At 42.9% G+C, this 14382-nt stretch overlaps 1 protein-coding gene across 1 annotated transcript in view; it reads left to right on the plus strand.

Moving 5' to 3' along the window:
• LOC121272515 (striatin-3-like) overlaps positions 1-14382 on the plus strand; it is a 49910-nt gene that overhangs the window by 3056 nt on the left and 32472 nt on the right. Inside the window, exons 2-3 of the mRNA XM_041179130.1 lie at positions 10155-10258; positions 11052-11125. Coding sequence (XP_041035064.1) covers positions 10155-10258; positions 11052-11125 — 178 coding nt within the window. The remainder of the gene's footprint in view (positions 1-10154; positions 10259-11051; positions 11126-14382) is intronic.

A 14382-nucleotide genomic window follows, 5' to 3' on the forward strand; every position in this document is an offset into this window, starting at 1 on the left:
CTTGTATTTATATATGGCCTTTCATAACCTCAGGATATCCCGAAGTTCTTGTAGGCGGCAACAATTTTTGGAAGTGCAGTCTCTGTTGTAAAGTAGGAATGGGGAAGAGGGCAGGAGCATTGAAGTCATTTTTAATATCTCTGCTGCAATTAATTCGGCACCGATCAGCAATCAGGAGTCTTCTAGTTTATATGGCTCAGTCAAATGCTATGAGAACCAATGGAATCACCTGAGCAGCTTTCAGATGTATAAGTTTTTTTTAAAATTCAATTCCATCTGTAAAGTTTATGCAGTGGAGTAAAAAAATTTTTCATTACAACTGTGCCATTTGGCGAGGATGGCAAGCAATGTCGCTTTGATGTTGAATCCTATAGTGTCTAACACAGCACAAACCGTGGTTTGAATCTAACCACGTCCTGGTCTATGTTGCTGAACTTTGGGTGGAGCACGGGGTGGGGCAGAGAGATTCAAAATGGCCTTTGTGAGGGCCTGGTCTTTACCAGTTGTGACGATAACCAACTCAAGGACGGAGAGAAAGCTACTAAATATTATTTTAACAACATTTTCCTTTGTCAACTATACCCATTTGTCTCATGAAATTAATTAAACTGAATTTAGTGGAATTCCCTGTGTAATTCAAATTAATAAAGTAGGTGATCAAAGATTTAATTTTTAATTCACCATGGCTATGGTTAAACCAAAAGGTAAGCTAAACAGGCTGAACACTCAGGCAGCTAAAGACAGAAACGTGATTTAAATTGTGTTTTTTCTGCTACTTAGAGGTTTTCATTGACTAATGAAGAATACTTAATTTGTATTTATGGGAAAAGAATGGGCGAGTTGCCTTCCAATGTTCAGGCATGCAAAACCAGGAAGCTGCCAGGTTCAGGTCTTGGCCTGCTCAGTCAGATGATCTCCGCCAAGGCTGAGATTGAATTCAATACCTCTGGGTCACAGACGAGAAGGTTGGTGAGATTTCCTGTTCCTGATGGCTATTCCGTCTCCTTCTAGCACCTGTGTGAGTATATTTTTTTTTAGAATTCATTCATGGGATGTGGGCATTGCTGACTAGGCCAGCATTTATTGCCTATCCCTAAGTGCCCTTGTTCAGAGGGTATTTAAGACTCTGGAGTCACATGTAGGCCAGACCAGGTAAGGATGGCAGATTTCCTCCCCTTGTGAGCCAGATGGGTTTTTACAACAATCGACAATGGTTTCATGGTCATCGTTAGATTTTTAATTTGAGATTTTTTTTATTGAATTTAAATTCCACCATTTGCCATGGTTGGATTTGAATCTGGGTCCTCAGAGCATTACCCTGGGTCTCTGGAATATTAGTCTAGTGACAATACCACTATGCCATTGCTTCCCCTGCATCGGGGGTATATTGGGTGAAGGCATGCTGAGGCACAAATATGAGCCATCTCATCAGTGCATATCCTGCCAACATCCTGTCTAGGGTTACACATGAAGAATTAGTTTCTTCATAAAGAGAAAGGAAGAATGGGGAGAGGAAGATTGGTGGGAAAGGATAGAATGGGCGAAATCAAGTGGGTATGATGACTGTATTAAACATACTTGATCATTAATTTTCCATTTGTAGTCGAGTGTTGACTATTTTAATTAAATGGAATCCCACACGCTAACTCTGTTTCTTCCCCCCCCCAACGTCCTCAGTGTGCTCCTCATCTCTCCCCTAAAGGGTTGACCCTCTCGGTCTATGTAATTCTGTAGTGGCTCATTCAAATGACTATTCACGTCGTCCGTGGGGAAATAGATCCCAATTCTCTCCATGCCCAAAATTCACATTTTCCAATAGGAGGCAGTAGATCGGGATTAACAGTGGAATCCCTGGATGACACCTTCACCTCTATTGTCCCCTGCTCAAAATGCAACTGAATAGTGTTGGGCATATGGCTGATTCAGTCTCATGCAAATCAATATGTGTTGTGATTAGTGGCATCATTGTATATAGGCACACAGCCCATCTATTTGTGTAGCAAAACAAACGGTCAAATAGTAATGTTGCCCCTCAGCACTCAGATAACTAGTCGTTGGCTTTGCTATGATTCCTCATTTGTTTTCCTGCTACCGTGCTCAGCAAAATACTTATGTGAGGTGTGAAGAGCTGATTAGAAAAAGCACCCCTCGCTTTAGTAAGGAAGAGAAATCTCAAAATAATTGGCTCCTGTAAATGGCTCCATTTCTGTTTAACAGAGATTTATGGTCTGCAGTATTTGGTGGGAACTCTGAACAGCAGTGTTTTTCTGATTAAAAATATTGAATTCTGCAAAGGAAACTGTATTCTTTTAAATGTAGAATTGTTTATTGCTTTGTGAACTTTTACAATTACCTCTTACGTGAGTGTGTTTTATTCTCATCAAGGTCAGAGCATTCATACTGGGGAATAGTACACTAGAAAACTTCTCAGTAAAACTCCAACAACTTCAGGCACTCACTGCTGGGAAGAAGACCAGTTAGATGCACATTTCCAACACTAACCATCCTGTGGCCTGGTTAAGATTGCCACAAGAGGATATTTTTGGCTGTGGATCCATGTTTGCCAGGAACTAGATTAGAACTCCTTACGTAGTGACCTTCATCCTATCAACCTGGGCTGGATCCATACTTGGGTTCTGAAGGGGAACAGCCAGTGCCTGATAGACTGCACCACCCATGTTGAGTTCCAAACATTAGAGAACATCCAGCGTCTTTTGTTTTCAATTTTTATAGTGGAACTTGCATTTCATTTCCACAATTATCTGCATTTCTACAACATTCCTCACCTGAAGCAAGATGTCACAAAGTGATTTACAGTGGAGGCAGAGTAGGAAGGAGAGGGGAAAAAATAGAGCCAGGGTAGGGATAATGAAATGATAATGGATAATGATAAGTGTAGTGAAAATGGCCAGTTTTGAGGAGAAGGGTGTGAGGAGGCTTTTGAAAGCAGCTAGAGAAATGAATAGGCAGAAGGAGTTCTAGAGAACAGGATGAATGGTCTGACAGCTGCTACCAGTGCTGGAGTGAAGGCAGTTCATTTATCCAGTAAGCTCCTAGAGGAGTTAGCTTTTTTAAAACCATACTTTATATATTTTTCCCCTTATTCAGACCTTCCTATTCCCTGGCTGAAGGAGCAGCCAAGTAACATCTTCTAAAGCTTTTGCCAATATTAATCTCTGTGCTGTATATAAAAGCTTCAGCTTTGTTGGACACTCAAGCACCATATGAAATAACGTCACTCTGAAATAAACAGCCTTGTTGGTTATTTGCACATTTTGCTCCCACAGTCTGCCATCGTTCCTGTTCAAAGGTCTGGACTAGTTTAAGCTAATGTTCCCAGACATTGTGGATTGTAGCCAAAAACAATGGATGCCAATGGTCCACCTTGCAAACAAGAAGGGACCTGGCATATGCTACAGAATTTTACACCTTTTACATGGCAGATGGTTGTTAATAGTACCATTGTATTAGAGTTGCAGTTACTGAGGGGAATTCACTGTGAAGATACCATTTTGCAAGTGCGCTTCTTTTATGCCAGCTTTGTGCCAAGAGAAAAGTAAGAGAAAAATAAACCCTTTTAGAAGCTGTCCCATTGACTCAGTTGATAAAGACAGCATGCAGCTAAGCCAGTTAGCCTAGAAGGTTATGTGCTGGGACAAAAACAGAATTACCTGGAAAAACTCAGCAGGTCTGGCAGCATCGGCGGAGAGGAAAAGAGTTGACGTTTCGAGTCCTCGTGACCCTTCAACAGATGTGCTGGGATGCCTGGTTGCAACAGTTGGCTTAAATGTCTATAAACTCAGAGCAGAAAAGAAGTCCTGCTTTCTGTCCATTGGAAACTCTGTGAGTTTGAACACATGATAAGGGTTTATTGCGCTCAATCATGGTGCTCTGCACAATCAAGTACCCTGTTGCATAAACTCTTGTTAAAAAAAAAGAAATTGCATTTAGATATCACCTTTCGCTACTTCAGGATGTCCTACAGCACATTGTTCAATGAAGTGCAGCCAATTTGCATGCAGCAAGGTCCCACAAACAACAGTGAGAAAAGTCTTGAGATAATCTGTTTCTGATGTTGAGGAATAAATGTTGGTCAAGAACCCAGGAAAGATTCCCCTGCTCTTTTTCTCTAATGCCATGGGAGTTTAAATGGCCACCTGAGGGGCCACATGGGGACCTCAATTTAACAATAAACTAAAAAATGGTACACTCAATACTATATTGGAGTGCTGACCTAAATTACGTGCTTAAATCTTTAGACTGGGGTTGGAACTCACTTATGTGAGAGTGTAACCATTGAGCCAAAGCTTAGGTTTCCATGTGAAATATAGGACTATAGAAAAGGTATTGGAGATCTGCTGATGTATGAAATCGTATTCTCAAAAGAGTTAATGTTTTCAGGAGAGGAGGGAGAAAAAACATAACTGTAAACTGAACAATGATTTGCGTTTGTTGGAAATTGGCTGCTATATATCGCACCAGTGGCAAGGCACCGTTATAACAAACCCTCTAGTGCTTTAGATGTGCGTAAAGTACGTTATTTGAATAATACATTTTTAGCCACTGTTGGACCATGGTATCATTGCTTTATTTAATGCATTTTAAGCAAAAATACTCTTAAGCTAATGTACATTAATATTGTGTAAAAATACTCTGTGCAATATCCTAGCACTTTACTTTAGTGTTGTGAAACTCAAAATGCTTGTTCTGCACAGCAGCCAAATTTGGGAGGTCAGGATCTTTGCAGTTAGTTATATTGTCAGTACTCTTCACAGCTGAAGTGGAAATAATTTTACACATCATTGTTTCGGTTCACTGAAATTCTAATGACAGCATTTGAGATAGACTAGCCATAGATCAAAGAGGCAGTCAGTGACTGACAGCAGGAGCTGCTCAGGCCTTTACCTGAGGGTCTAAATAATGGTAAGCATCCATCAATAACAATAATATCAGCGATTTAAATTACAGTAAAATCTCATGTCATTGAAGAAACTGTGGTATGAATAAAGGGGTGATGTACCTTTATTTGTTGAAAAATGCTTTCAAGTTGCTGATGGACTGTTATGTGGCTATACTTTCAAATAATTCTGTTACTATTCAATCCTGGTTATTTTTATGTCCCTTAAGTAGTACACTTTTGTATCTGGTGGACCCTTACTCCAAGACTTGAGTTCATAATCTCTGAAGTGATGAGGGTACGCTGCATGGCTTGACAAACTCATCCTTCAGATGAGTTGCTGAATCTGCCTGTTCAGGTGGTAATATATCAAGAAGAGCCGAGAGTTCACCCGATGCCCAGGTCAACGTCCTCTCAGACGCACCACTAAAAAAAAATACAAATCAACTAATCGTTCATTTTGCTGTTTGTGGTGTGGTGCTGGTGCAGAATGGCTGCCAAGTTTAGCGACATAGCTACAAAAAATTATTTTTATTTTTTACTCCGGGGGTAACTTGGGATGTCAAGTTTCTTCTAAGATAAAATTTTACGAAGGCGTAGGTTTCATAACTTAGGCCTCATGTTGTGTGGTGCCTTCTTTTGCATTGCAGGAAACATTTCATGGCCCTGAAGCAAGACTGTTGTTCCAAGGTTATGATCCTTGCTGCCAGAATTTTCACAGTTGCCAGCAGTGCCTTGTTTCACTGCTTCGTGAATCAGTACTCCTGTGTAGTACTGAGGGAATATTGCAATGTCATAGGTATCATCTTTCAGATGAGACATTAAACCGAGGTCATGTCTTCCCTTTCAGGTGGACATAAAAATCCTTTGGTGTTATTTCGAAGTAGAGTGAGGGAGCGCTCCCCATTGCCCTGGCTGATATTTATCCCTCAATCAACACCACTAAAACAGATTGTAAAGTCATCATCACGTTGCTGTATGTGGGAGGTTGCTGTGCGCAATTTGGCTGTCACATTTGATACATTACAACAGGGACTGCACTTAAGAGCATTTCATTGTCTGTGAATTGCCTTGGGACATCGGTGGTCATGAAAGGCACTATATAAGTGCAAGATCATTCTTCCTTTTACTACAGGAAGAAGTATAACCGAGGTGGAAAACTCCACATGTTCAGAGCTGTGGCCCTCTCACCAGTCCCTGGAACATAGCACTGCTGATTCAGCACCTTGTGCAGACTTATCATGCACACTTTCTCCATCTAATTACCATTTGAGATATTTAGCTCCATCACTACTTTTGATTTCAACAAAACAAAGTTATATTTCTCTCCTACCCTCCACCCAATCACTGATCTTTCCTTTTGGTCTTCTCCCCTGCCCTCTGCCCTTTTCATTTGCTCAAAACTTATTACATTTCTCACTTTTTCCAGTTTTGATGAAAGGTCACAGATCTGAAATGTTGGGCAGAATTTTGCGCTCGACATGCGGTATGCACGCCCGATACGCTTAAGCATAAAATAGCATGTAATGATGTTGGGCAAGCATCCCGATGTCATCACACACTCGTGCGATATTTCAGTCAGCGGGCCCACGCAGGTGCTGGACTAACGCCCAACATTAAAAAGTCAATTGGCGCCAATTTTTATTTTTAGTTGCCAGTGTGATTTTGCGCTCGTCACACGAGCAAAATGGGCAGGCGGCCAGCTGACAATTTCAAAAACGTCATCCACAGATGGGATAAAAAGGGTTAGCAGCATTGCCAGTGTGAGTAGTGAAGAGTTTGGTAGATAGTTTGCTGCTGGTGACTTATTGGTATATGGCAGCTTGATCTCTGTTCGGGGCTTTATTAGCATTTCCAGGCTTCATTTCCGGACTCCTTGATGTCTCTAAGGACCCTGGAGAATTCAGACTGTGTGGACCCTTCCAGGTATCAGACATCCTTCTGTTACCCTGGAGATTGTGGTCTCCGTTGGTGGCACCTCCTCTGAGGAGAAAGAGAGGGGCAGAAGGGAGAGGAGGCCAGGTTACCCTATGCAGCTTCCAGGGGAGCAACTTGTGGGAGGAGAGGCGCAGGCACAGTGGGTGCAAGGCCAGCTGGCAGGCCAAGGCGTTAGAGGCTGCAGAAGACGCCACTATACTGCTGCCAGGGTTTCCAGGTGGTGATGCAGCTACCTCAATATGTCCGAGGCGTAATGCTAAAGGAGGCTCCACCTGTCAAGGGAGACAGTGGTGACCTCGATCTGTCAGATGATTGGGCCGGAGATCAGCTCTGACTGTGTGGGTGGACACCCGATGCAAGTGGTTGTGAAGCTACAGTGACCCTCAACTTCTGATCATCCAGCTCTTTCCAGGGGTCAGTGGGGGATCTGTGTGGAGTCTCCCAATAAGCTGTCCATAGTTGCATCAAGCTGGTGACAGAAGCTCTGTTCAGGTGGGTGTTGACATTATTCATTTCCATATGGACAAGGCCAGCCAGGCTGAGCAAGCCAGAGGCTTTGCAGCGATTGCTGGCTTACCCGCATCCAGGATGCAGTCGACTGCACACGTGGCCATCAAGGCGCCAGCGGGTCAGCTGGGTGCCTTCGTTAACAGGAAGGGATTCTGCTCCATGAACATGCAGATAGTTCACAGGGGCAGGATGCATATTCTGCAAGTCTGTGCAAGGTACCCTGGCAGCTCCCATGACACATACGTCCTGAGACACTCCCAGGTGCCGAGGCTCTTCAGTGCTCCAGCCCAACTGGATGGGTGGCTGCTTGGTGACGAGGGCTATCCCTTGAAAAGTTGGCTTATGATACCTCTCCGCCACCCAAGAGCAGAGGTATCATAGGAGCCAAGCCTCCACAAGAGCAGTGATAGAGAGAACTATAGATCTTCTGAAGATTCGCTTCCGATGCCTGGACTGTTCAGGAGGAGCACTACAATACTCCCCAAGATCCTAAGAGCGGATGTCACTGATAGTGGTCGCTTGCTGTGTCCTCCACAATGTGGTACTGGCAAGGAGGGACCCACTGGAGGAAAAGGATGTTGACGCAGTCTCACAGGCCACAGGTGATGAATCCTGTAGGGAGTCAGAAGAGGAGCACAGTGAAGAGAACGCTGAGGGCGTGAAGGTAGAGCTCTGTAACCTTCAGCGAAGCAGGGACGCCTTGATCCAATGCTTCTTCAGCAAAGCTGCCAAATTAGCACTACCACCTCATGCCAGGACTGCTGCCTCCATCCCAGATGTCTGAAATGACCCTTTCCTTTGACCCCAAAGTCCACTCAGTGCCTGTACAATAAAGTTTTGAGCCACCTATGTCCAGTCTTACATACTGGCGTACCATTAAATAAAAAATATGAAGCATACTCAGGCCATTATGACAGAAGAAAGTTTATCTTATGTTGACAGTCAAAACAAATTAACAGAATCTTCTCTGGTCTTCAACCTCAGACCAGTTAAAATAAACAAAACATTGTACAACAAAAGATCACCCGTGATCAGTCCCTCTTGTACTCTTGGTGCCGTAAGCTTATGTTTGCAAAGCGTCTTATGTCTTGTTGCTCCCCCCCTTGCTGGCACCAGCATTAGAGACAGCCTGCTAACTCTGCTGTCTTGTTGGCCTTGATGACCTTGGTGGTCATCCTCTGCCCAGTGGAGCCTGTGCTGGCCCTGCCTAGGAGGGAGCAGCCAGTTCCACTGCTGGCCTCTCCCCAGTCGCCGCAGCCTTGTCAGATGCCACGGTCACTGGCAGAGGAGCAGCTGCCGTCATCCAGAATGCCCTGAGAGGAATTCGCAGAGACAACAAGCAACTCATGCGCCAACGTGAGGTTGCTGTGGACCTCCCTGCTCACTGTTGATGGACGGGCTAGCTGGGATACTGGGTGCCTCATCCATCTCCCACACTGACCACCTGAGGTCAGTGTCTGTGTGAGGGCTTGCAGGTCTGAGCGCAACCCCAGGAACCCGATTCTGTTCCTGGAGCTGCCTCTCCATGAGAGTCGCCACTCCCTCAATGGAGGAGGCAGTGCATTTGGCCATGAGGGTCAGCACAGTGCTGCTGCTCCACATAAACTCCTCCATAACAGAGACCATTGGACCTGGTGGCTGACAAGCCCCTGCCCGCCCCTTCCTGACCATTGGGGAGTTGCCATTCATGCTCAGCGACCTTAACTGGCTCGCCAGCGTGAAATTGCGATTGGGGGCCGATCGCCGGCGGGGGCCAGTCATGGGCAGTAGCCCATTTCCCCACTGCTCCCGCACGCCAAACCCTCAATCCTGCCCGTTAACTGTTTCTCTTCCCACAGATTCTGATGGACTTGCTGAGTATTTACAACATTTTCTGTTTTTATTTCCGTCTTCCAGCATCTGCAGGGTTTTGTTTTTGTATACTTTGTTGTCCTTCACTAGACCTCCTCTTGGCATGCACTATTTCTTATAAGTGGGCAGACAGCCTAACGCGAGTCTAACTCTAGCACCCATTCTTTAGTTGTTTATAAGGAAGCGCCTCCTCTGTCTTTCTGCTTTACATGTTTTGACTAACTTGCTGTGTAATTTCAGCACTTTCTCTTTTTAATTTCAGATTTCCAGCATTTGTTGTTTTTCCCTTTTTTTCAATTACTCGTCCACTGCTTTTTCCTTTAGTTTGTCCCCAACCAGGATTGACAACATGGTGTACAGAGAATCAATTGGTCTTGATAAAAAAATGTCTTGCATTTATGTAGCAACTTTCACAACCTCAGGACACCCCAAAGCACTTCACTTTGAATTGAATGAAGTACTTTTGAAGTCACTGTTGCAATGTAGGAAAGGAGGGAGCTGATTTGTTCACAGCAAGCTCCCACAAACAGCAATGTGCTAATGACCAAAAAATAATTTTCTTTGTGATGTTAATTGCAGGGTAAACGTTGGGCAGGACACCGAGGATAACTGAAACAAAAACAAAAATTGCTGGAAAAACTCAGCAGGTCTGACAGCATCTGTGGAGAGGGAAACAGAGTTGAAAACAAAATTCTGAAGGAGAGTCATCTGGACTCGAAACTTTAACCCTGTCCTTCTCTCCATAAATGCTGTCGGACCTGCTGAGTTTTTCCAGCAATTTTTGTTTTTGTTTCAGATTTCCAGCATCCGCAGTATTTTGCTTTTAACCGAGGGTAACTCCCCTGCTCCTCAAACAAAAAGGCAATACATTCACCTCATGAATGTCACATCAGAAGTTTAATTTAACAAACTCTTCAACTATTTTATTAATTGGTATCCGCTTTTACATTTTTTAAAGGCACGTGTAGCCTTTCTACAAGGAGAGAGGAAAGGTCAGGAGAATCTCAAGAAGGACCTGGTCCGGAGAATTAAGATGTTGGAATATGCCTTAAAGCAAGAAAGGTAAGCCTTGCAAACCGAACTCTGAATCCTTCCCAAGGATATTGTGTAGCTACCTGAGATGAGTAATTATAGTTTGCCTTACATTGAAATTTGCATCAAAAACTAAGTTGGGGTAACAAGAGTTACAAAATATAAACTGGCTATGAAATAAAATGTTGAAAGCTCAATCCTCAGCAAGGTAGGATCTGTGTACAATACAATGAATGTGCATATAGATAGATTAGGGGAGTTTGAATAACTGATGGAAAACCCCTTGTGCTATTAACTGTGTTCTTTCCTGTATTAAGGATCTTGACCTTTCACCTAGGTTTCTTTAGTTGTTTATTTTAAGAAAACTGAGTTCCTGCTTCTGATTAATCAGAATCCCCTTCCCCTACAGGAAAATATTTGCTGATGTTAAGTGGCCATGAGTTTGGCTTCTGCTGTGCTGATTCTCATAGTAATAAGCCTGCTACCGCTCACGGAAAGAATCAGAGGTACTTAAACGCTGCTGATGCTGGTGAAAGTGCCTCTTTATCTGAGCAAAACTTGCTTGCTCAAGATGTGTTGAAAGCAACTGCTGAAAAAAGGAAGGAAAATTAAAAATGCCCTTAAAATTTAGGATGGGCTTAATTGTTGGAAGCATTGGGATTCATGGAAATAAATCCCCAGGTTATGTCAGGAAGATGAATGTGTCCAAAATTCAATTATACTTATTTTGAATTTCCTTTTTTCCCAAGTCAGATGCTCTATTCATATAACTATCAATTGTTAATATTACATTAGCATGTCTTCATTTCACATTTTTTTCTAGGACAAAATACCACAAGCTGAAGTATGGAACGGAACCAGTTCAAGGTGACTCAAAGGCAGATGCGTCTGATTCGGGTACGTTGAGAAATTATACTAATTTTTGCCTGGGACTAATTCATACTTTCAATTAAAAGTCACTGTTGCAGGTGTACAGTATAGGTAGGTCACGTGGCCTGCAGTTTTGGTCATGGTGCTTTCTCATGTTGGTATTCCTCTTCCCCTCCTGCTGAGCACTCTATGCCAATCTGCTACCCCCAGATCTGCCTGTTCAACTCTGTTCCAATGAGGACCATTTATATAGCACCTTTAACATAGAAAAATGTCCACAGATACTCAGTACTGCTGCTGCACTTACTCTCCCTACTTATTGTGATGACATCATTGTCACTTGCACTCTAAGATGTGGGCCTTTACTGCCCCTTTTAAAATCCACTCTCTTAAGTTGGTGTTCAGAGTGGCCCCTGAGGGAATGGGGGGGGCGGGGGGTGCGGCAGTTGACAGAAACTAACAGTTTTACTCTCTTTGAAGGAGTACTCCCTTTACATTTTCTGTAAATTTGGACCAACAATGGTAAATGCGGAAATTGGTGGGATTTATAAGCCACTGAAGATGAGGAAGACCATTCTGCTCAATTAGTTTGGCTATCCAGAGAAACCCAATCATCTCTTCATTGCATTATCCAGTTGTTCCTAAGTGATTCTAGGTTTATTACTTTACCCAGGTCTGCTGTACGTATTGATCACTATTTGCCATGAATTGTCACCCCGTGTTAAATCATTGTCCAAATTATAACCACATTTGTATAGTAAATCAATAATCTCTATAATGTTCTTAATTTTTTAGCTCAAATAGATCCCATGACCACCAGCAACAAACCTATAACTCATATTGCTTAAAATGCCCTCTTCAGGCACAATCCAAGTCCAGAAGGATGTCCATAGTTCAATGCTTTTATCCATTCAGATGTACATTATACAAAGATTTCATGCCCTTACCTTTAAGCACCTACCATGTCAAAATTTCATTCTAAAACCTGAGTGATCATGGGTTGTAATAGGGAAGGAACAGATAACAGATCTAAATTTGTACCACTATTAAGCATATGCTGTACTTGAGTTATATCTACACTGATGGCAGGAATCACAATGATTGTTCCCATTTGTCTCCAAATCTGTGTACCTCCTGGCAGTAACTGTAGATTGTTGGTAGATTATTTGGCTGTGGAGGGTACCGTAGCTACCTGCAAACCCATGGCTACATATTGCACGCACACATCACTTTTCAGCTTGACTGACTGATTTTTATCTAGACTTTTTTCCCCAGGCCTCCTTAACCTGAGCCCATTGTAGCAACCCCATTTACCTTGCTGGATAGGGATCAGTTAACCTCAATCACACTGGGAATTGAATGTGAGACCATTTGCATAATGTGGCATATTATAGTAAGAGTGTTGTTGTTACACTCAAACGAAGCAGCTGAAAGAATAATGATAAGTCTGGACCTGTACAGGTTGAATTCTCTTGTAAGCATAATTGACGTGAAATTCAAACATGATTTGGTGTGAAACAGAATTAGGTGGAGTAACCACTTCGATTTCTAGACCATAAACTAAACACATTGGAATTTGAAACTGGTCTTTGCGCAGTTCTAAGCTTGCCTACTAGAGGTATTGCAGATTTTCGAAGAGATATGTCCAATTGCTATTTAACACTTTAATAAGATATATGAGGGGTCCAGCACAAGTATAATGCTGGAAAATTGCAATTATGTTATTTCCACAAAAAATAGCAAAGATATAACCCCAACCCAGGCTTGTATCTATATTACTGTATTGGCCACCTCCTAGTCATTAGTAAAGCGAATCAAGTATTGTTCAAGTGACAACTACTCACCAATAACATTGTCAGTTTGGATTCTACCAGAATCACTGAGCTCCAGAGTCTTGATTCAGACATGGACGGAAGATTCAAATGCCAGAGTGGCTGCCCTCGACATCAAGGCAGCAGTTAGCTGAGCATGGCACCCAGGAACCCAAGCAAAACTGAGCTTATTGGGTGATGGGAGTCAAAAGGAACACGTTTCAGTGGCTAGATTCATACCAGGTACAAAGATCATGGTTCTCAGTCAATACAATCCCAGAACATTGCTGCAGGAGTTTCTTAGAGAAGCATCCTCAGTCAATGACCTTCACTGCATGACCCACCCCACACCCCTGCCCCCACCACCAATGTCATGTTCGTAGTGTTCAGCTCCGGTCACAATTCCTCTGATAATTAATCTGCCCATGCCATCCTACAGCATGACCTGGAGTGGCAGCCAATATTCACACAGCGTTAGTGTCAGGTAATGACTATTTGGAGCAAGAGAAATCCTAGTCACCGGCCTTTAACCTTTCACAGTACCACCACTGCAGAGACCCCACCACCAATATCTCAGGATTCACCATTGGCCAGATACTCACTGGAGTTGCCCTATCAACAAGGCAGAGGATGGCTACCTCCCTCCTGACCTCTCAAAGCCTTGTCACCACTTTCAAGACAAAAATGACAGAATGCTTGCTATTCCCCTGCAATCACAGCACTGGAGAAGCTCAACCCCACCAACTGACCAAGATTATTTCATCTTTTCCACCTTGACTGCTACCAATGAGAAGGGCAAAAGTAGCATTGTGTGAAATCGCCATCAGCTCTGAGTTCCCAAACACCCTGACTTGGACATGTATCAATATCGTTTTGTGTTCACTGTGTCAGCATCCTCGAATTCCTTACTTAACATCAGTGTGGGAGCACCATCAGCACAATAACTGGTTCAAGAAGGTGGGCGTCCAAGATGAAAACTAGGGGTGGACAGTAAATGACTAGCTATATCCATATCTCAGGAAGAAATAAAAATAGTTGCTTTCACAATATAAGAAACATTAGCTGTTGTCACAGAATAAATATCACTTGGATCCTTTGGGTAAATCCTTTAAAATGTTGTCTATTAACACCTAGAATAAGGCTGGTTGGCTGCAGTGTCGTGTAAAAGTCACATCCTAGTATGGTGGAGTGACACAATCCTTTAATTTCCATTGAATATTGTAAGCTTATGCTGCTGCACTCCTGGTTTCTTGTAGGTTTAAATATTGTCCCAGGACTTGCAACCAGAATGACTGAACAAGTATCTTCTTATCTAGTTCTTTCTATTTGTCATTCCTTTCTTCTTTCAAAAAAAACCACACTTTAATTATACCTTCACTTCCCCAATATAGCCTTTTCATGTTTCTTCCCTTTCCCCACACATAATGGCCAACCTATCCTTTTAATTTTTGTTATAAGGCAATCTATGACATC

The sequence above is a fragment of the Carcharodon carcharias genome, chromosome 34 (genome assembly GCF_017639515.1).
Source record: "Carcharodon carcharias isolate sCarCar2 chromosome 34, sCarCar2.pri, whole genome shotgun sequence".
In the NCBI taxonomy this organism is placed as follows: Eukaryota; Metazoa; Chordata; class Chondrichthyes; order Lamniformes; family Lamnidae; genus Carcharodon; species Carcharodon carcharias.